This window comes from Nyctibius grandis, chromosome Z (assembly GCF_013368605.1).
Source record: "Nyctibius grandis isolate bNycGra1 chromosome Z, bNycGra1.pri, whole genome shotgun sequence".
NCBI lineage: Eukaryota > Metazoa > Chordata > Aves > Nyctibiiformes > Nyctibiidae > Nyctibius > Nyctibius grandis.
Window position 1 is genome coordinate 91469176 of NC_090695.1, and position 6423 is coordinate 91475598.

The 6423-nt window shown below is 42.4% G+C and overlaps 1 protein-coding gene across 1 annotated transcript; it reads right to left on the reverse strand.

Moving 5' to 3' along the window:
• Positions 1–702: 702 nt before the first annotated feature.
• Positions 703–6281, reverse strand: ERI2 (ERI1 exoribonuclease family member 2). The gene is made up of 8 exons (XM_068423875.1): positions 6259–6281; positions 5895–6037; positions 5039–5166; positions 4736–4889; positions 4093–4193; positions 2891–2972; positions 2248–2336; positions 703–2037 (listed from the first exon to the last, which is right to left on the reverse strand). Exons 1-8 carry the CDS (start codon positions 6279–6281, stop codon positions 703–705), a joined length of 2055 nt encoding a protein of 684 aa, XP_068279976.1.
• Between the last annotated feature and the right edge of the window lie 142 nt (positions 6282–6423).

Genomic DNA, 6423 nt, shown 5'->3' on the forward strand with positions numbered 1-6423 from the left:
CGTAGAGTAAAAGACATTATACTATGTCCTCCTTAGTTTAGGTTTGAATAAATTCTTACCTGATTCCCAGCATTTGTCTGTCCCAGGTGCTACACTAATAGCACAGAAGCAGGCAGACTGATACAAATGAAACAGGAAACTCCAGTAGTCAAGAGCGCAGCAGGTGATGTGTGTTAAATAAAGTATCTAATGAAGTGGCAGCAGCATTTTATCTTTATTGTTACTTAATTTAAAGGATAAAAAAAAAAAAACAGTAAGAGTTTAAGAGAACACTTGCTTCAAGAATCGCTTTTGAGAAGTGCCACAACTTCTAAATAAATTTTTAAAAGTTAGTTATAATCATTACAAGTATATTTAGAAAAAAAAAGTGTAAATAAAATGTGTGTCATTAACATGTTCTTTAAGGACTGAACAAGTAAAGAATTTAAAATACACGATAAAGCAGAAATTTAAGATTTGTAGCAACAGCTGCTCATACTTCAATTTTAGCAGTTAATAGTTTTATCTGTTCTCTCACACTTCATTAACAAGATACAAAAATATCAATATATCATAAAGTATGCTTGAGCAATTTCCATTTCTATGTTAACCAAGCAGTATCATTTTTGTCCAGTTCTCAGAATATAGATCTGACATCATTTGACTGTCGTGATTATATTAAGCATGATCAACTTACTGAGTTTGAAAAAAAATTATCAATTTTCAAGTTCTCATAGAGGGTCTAAGACACAAATATTTTTTGTTGGAAGAATTTCCTAAATTACTAGCATAAGTTCCAAGAGAGGTCAAAGCATCTGCATTCAGGATGAGACCATTAGATTTCTCTTTTAGAAGCACACATTCCCACTTGAAGTATCCACAACCTTTCTTATGACCCTCGTGCTTGCCAACAGGACAACAAAAAAATGCTTTGCCATGATTTGGACCACCATTTGACACATACAGTTTTTTAGCTCTTCGACCACAGTTACACAGAGGGGGAGTTGGTTTTCCATTTTTCACAGCTCTTACAGACTGATTCAAATTGACTGTGGAGTTCAGAATGGCAGGAGACACTTGGGGCAAAGTTGAACATCTTAAAGGTAAGGAATGATCAAAACACGCAGTTTTCTCTTGATATATAGCAAAAGGCTGTTTTTTTGCTGGTGGGAATGTTTTTGGACTAGTTGGCTTTCTTTTAGGAACCTCTGAAGGAGTAGTATAATTTCCAGTTAATGCTGATTGTGCTGAAATAGCATTTACCTTTGCAGATGGTAACTTAAAAGCTGAAAAATTTGAAGTCTGACTTTCTACTGTTCCTACATTATAGATAGTAGTATCAGGACTTTTGTAAACGATACATTCCGGAGGTTCCACAGGTACTACGGTTTTCTCCAAACTTTGATTATCTGAACTCATCCCAGCCGACTGTTTCAAAATTGTTTGCTCTTCAAACACTGTTAAAATATCTGTACTTGAGTCATTTTTGAATTGAACACAGTCTGAATTTTGTTCATACTGAGATTCTGGTATTAAAGCGACATCTTCCCAGTCAGTCAGCAGAGATAAGCAATCAGAACTAGTACTGATATCCTCGCTAGAGATATTAACTGAGGAGATGGTAGTGGAGACGAGCACCAGTCCTGATCCGTGTACTGGAGGGCTGTATCTGGCTGTACTGAGAGGTTGCCCCTTGTTCAGTCCTTGCCAAATGCCTGTTGACACCGTACTGTGAGATTGCTGTGCCTGCTCAAGAAATGTGTGAGTGGATACTGTTAAAGAGCTTTGGCCTTGACCATGTAACTCGGCCCTTGAGCTGCCGCTAGGTACAACGCAGACATCTGCAGAGGAATCAGTGCAAGCGGTCTGTTGTTCTTCAGTTTGTACATCAGAATTTATCTTAATTCCAGCAATACTGTTGTGGTTTTTCTCAGCCAGAGAGTTTGTTTCGCAAGTTCCATCTCTAGATGTTTCATGTCTGCTGTTACTTCCCGGTGGAGTCTTGTCAGTGAAGTTTATAGTCGGTGTTCTGGAAATTAAATTGCTCTTCGGCTGTGCCTAGGGAGTCCGTAAACAAAAGGAGATTTTAGAAAGTGAATACCCAGAAGTTTTAGGAATCAACACACAAAATTAATAAGCATATCAGCCTGGGGATGTTCAGTTCAATTCATAGTCAAGATGCTGAGTTTATTATTTGAATAGCTCAGCTTTCATCTGTATTCCAGGCTACAAAGCAAGTAGAAGGGAAGATAGGAAGTAGTTACTAACCTTATCCAAAGATTTAGTAACCTTCAGCACACATCCATCACAAATCAGCCTCCAAGCAAGACGGGCAGTATTCCGAGAATCATCCAACCCTTCAAAAGTACGGTTATGTCAATGTCTTCTTTTTAAACTACTACTAGGGATACTACTAGAGGAAAAATGTAATCTAGGTAAGCCTTACATAAATGACAGGGATTCACAGAACTCTGACACGTAGTTATCTAGTTCAAAAAAGCAAAGGGGAAGTAAAAATTCCAAAAAATTCCCTGTGCTGAAACATCCGAAGGACCAATCCATACAGCTGAATATATAGCCACAATTTTTAAAATCCTTGCTGTGTTTTATTAGTGATATCAAAAAACTCTTACACTAATATGCTGCCCAGTGCTATCAGGTAAAACCAAGTTTTCTTATCCTTCAGCTGCCTCTTTTGCACCCTACAATTCAGAGACTGATCTTGTTGAACATGAACTCAGTGGCATGAGGTTAGAAATAACAAACTCTGGTCTTTGAAGCCTTTCTTGCTTTGATGGTTTTGTTGGACAGAACATTGCATAACCTGGAAATAATGACTAGCTAAATAGTACCTATTTAGCTTTATGAAAATATATATATATTAAAATGAGGATCATCACAGCATACTTACCAGAATGTTCCCGTCCTGCAAAAGCTATCCCCAAATCCTGCAAAGCACCGCTTAGCCCTTTAGGCTTCCTATTATAGAAGGACTAAGGAAAAAAAGGCAGGTGTTTAACATAAAGCATTTCAAAACCTCTTCATAGTAAAGTGAAAACCATTTCAGAAATAGCACCTTATGAATAATAAATCTCACAAGGCAATTGTGCAAGTCAGGTATCTTCATTTTACAGTCAGGATAAATAAGCAGAAGACAGTAAGTGACTTACCCTGTAACAAACTGGAATGGAAAGAACCATGAATCCCTTTCTCTCAGTCTTAAACTAATCCATTCTGTCTTAGCTCTGGAGTCACGCATTTGCACTTTATGGCTTACATTGATGAAGGCCTTAACAGCGCAGCATTGAAGAATACAACTATAAATAATATCTTGAGATGTTTAAACCGGTGCATATTGCGAAGGCATGGGCATTAATATATTTGGCATAGGTATAATAACTTCTTTTTAAATGAGAAAAAGTGAGTGTTGCTACTCACTCCCAGTATCTCATTTGGTCACAAGAAAGGGGGAATATTCACACTGTTTATCTTTAGAGACCTAATTCTGCTACCTAGGTTAAGAGCCTAAGCTCCAAGTGTCAGGACATGTAGGCTCCTGGATCACCCTTGAAAAGTTTCCTTGACTACACGGGGGAAGGTACACTTAGGTGCTGTTAGCTTCCAGGTTAGAACTCTATTGCAGTGTAAACTGTGTAATAAAATAGACATTGATTTTTTTCTGTATCATTTATGCTGTTCAGAACATACTTTCTGGTCCAAGTACAATGCACATGCTAGGCCTTTAAGTACCTCTAAACAGATCGTGATGACAATTTTCTACGCAGCAATAAGAGCGCACAAGACTAGGGAAGTGAGGAAGCAAGCAGAGCAAAAGATGTCAGGGAAGGAAAGGCAGCTCGAAAAATTCTCCCAGGATTATCATTCATTTATGAACAGTAACACCAGGTTCTTTTCCTAGCATTAAGATTTCTATTAAAATTCACACAGTTCTAGGGCATGCAATTTGTTATTGAGTGATAACAACACAGAAAGAAAATGAATGGGTTACTCTAGTCACTGGAACATACAATATTGCCTTATAACCTCAGATACAGTTAGCCTTTGAGATGATAATATGAGTATAACTGTTTCACAGTCTATCGATCTTCTCACCCTGTACGTTGCTTTCAGATCAATCCAGGAATTTAAAATGTCAGGTTTTCGCAGCTGCTTCCTTTTACACTCATACTGCAGACACACACCCAGGTCCCAGTCTGCACAGAAAAAAAACCACAAATAATTCATAACTAAAGAACTGGCCTAAAATCTACATAAACATGGCGTAAAATCTACCCTAAGGGACATACCATCAACAGACTAGTAGTGTCCTGTACTGCTGGACAGGAAGCATGGGCTAACAGGCTTTGTTAGCACAGGCTAACGAAGTCTTTGTACATGAAAGGCTGCAATGGGACATCAGGATAAGTGGATGCCTACTATTAGTAAAGAACAACTTCATGATGGGTGAAGATCTCAAAGACCTCATTAAGTCATTTAGGCACATTGCGAAGGGTGACACAGTTCACTATATGTAAAGCAGAAAAATGTAATGATGTCAGATCCTGGAGACAAAGATGTAGTGAACACATCAGGATTCAGTGGATTTTATATTTTCAGTCTAATATTGCACATCTTTAATACCTAATAACAGGATTTTGGCTCCCTAGAAGTGAAGCCACAATCTCACTAGCACCACCAAATGTTCATTTTTTATGTGTATTATTCCGCAGAAAAAACAAATGAAAATTTTATTTACCTGTCCAAGTAACAAAGGTACATGGATTTGCCTCTGAACAATGACTTGGAATATCTGAACTGAATACAATTTTCTTCTCGTTTTGTATCTTTTGAATCCATTTTAAAAACTGTGATAAACAAATGTTTAGAGGGACCCCTTCATCAACTTGATTCTTTATGAAACAGAACAAGAAGTATGGATGTGTTAGTATGCACTGAAATTAATTTGAGATGTTTCTCTTTAGCTCTTTAAAGGCATGTTTAAAAAAAATAGTGAATAGCAATTACAAAGGTGTAAAATAATACTAAATAGCAATTATACCTGTGTTATGCCAGTTAGTTCTGTACAAAATTCAGAGAGAATAGGATGCTCCTGGGGCTGGACGTATGTGTGGAATTCAGATTCAATCTCTCCTGTTGAAGTATTTAACAGGACGGCTGGGAATTCAACTGTGACAAACACAAAACAAGAAAAACAAAAAAAACACCACCCAAAACACAAAGGCAGAAAGGTTAAAGCTGTTCACAGAAATTATTCCATTCACTTTAAACTGGGGTTGAAATGTCAGGAAGAAGGGCAACGAAGCTGGTGAAGGGTCCAGGGCACAAGTCTTATGGGGAGCAGCTGAGGGAACTGGGGTTGTTCGGTCTGGAGAAAAGGAGGCTGATGGGAGACCTTATTGTTGTCCACAGCTACCTGAAAGGAGGGTGTAGTGAGGAGGGTGTTGGTCTCTTCTCCCAAGTAACAAGTGATAAGACAAGAGGAAATGGCCTCAAGTTGTGCCGGGGGAGGTTTAGTTTGGATATCAGGAAAAATTTCTTCACTGAAAGTGTTATCGGGCATTGGAACAGGCTGCCCAGGGAAGTGGTGGAGTCACCATCCCTGGAGGTATTTAAAAGATGAGCAGATGTGGTGCTGAGGGATATGGTTTAGTGGTGGGCTTGGCAGTGCTGGGTTAACGGTTGGACTCGATGATCTTAAAGGTCCTTTCCAACCAAAATGATTCTATGAGTCTATGAATTAGGAGGAACATGATGTAATGACGACACAAGGTTCAGAGCTGCCTCCTCTAGAGGCCAGACCCCCGCCACCTGCTCCGCCCCGTACCCCCCCCACCGCCCCCCGCTCCGCCCCGTACCCCCCCCCACCGCCCCCCGCTCCGCCCCGCCGCACTCACTGATCTCGGGGCCGCCCCGTCCCCCGTCCCGCCAGCACGTGGCCTCGAAGTCGATGACGATCAGGTACCCGAACCGCTGCGCCGCCGCCGCCGCCCGCCAACTGCTCCGCGCGCGCCCGCTGCTCCGCGCCAGCCCAAGCTGCCTGCGGACCGCAGCGGCACCGCCTCAGCATCCCCCGCGCTGAGGGGCCGCCCTCCGCCTGCCCCTCCGCGCCTGGAGCGGGCGAACGCCCCGGCCCCCGTCAGCGCCCCGGCCCCCCTCAGGGCCTCGCCCGCCCGGACACCAGCACACCCCGGTCCCCTCAGGGCCCTCCGTGGGAGGGATCCCCCGCCTCCCCCCAGTGCCTGGCCCCGCGGCCCGCACCTGGCCAGGCGCTTGGTGGCCATCTCCGCCCTCAGCCCCGGGCGAGCGGGCAGCGGCCGCCCTAGAGCAGCCTCGGCGCCGCGGCGGCCATTTCAAACCTCCCGCGGGCGGCAGCGGCCCCGCCCCCATCGGCGCTGTCGGCCGATCGGCTGCTCTGGCCTTGCT

Coding starts and splice junctions, on each gene's coding strand:
- ERI2 (XM_068423875.1), bottom strand. CDS start 6,281: ATGGCCACCAAGCGCCTGGCCAG. Junction 4,194..4,735: donor TACCTTTGTTACTTGGACAG/GTAAATAAAATT, acceptor TTTTCTGTGCAG/ACTGGGACCTGGGTGTGTGT. Junction 2,337..2,890: donor TGCAGGACGGGAACATTCTG/GTAAGTATGCTG, acceptor GTACTTTTGAAG/GGTTGGATGATTCTCGGAAT.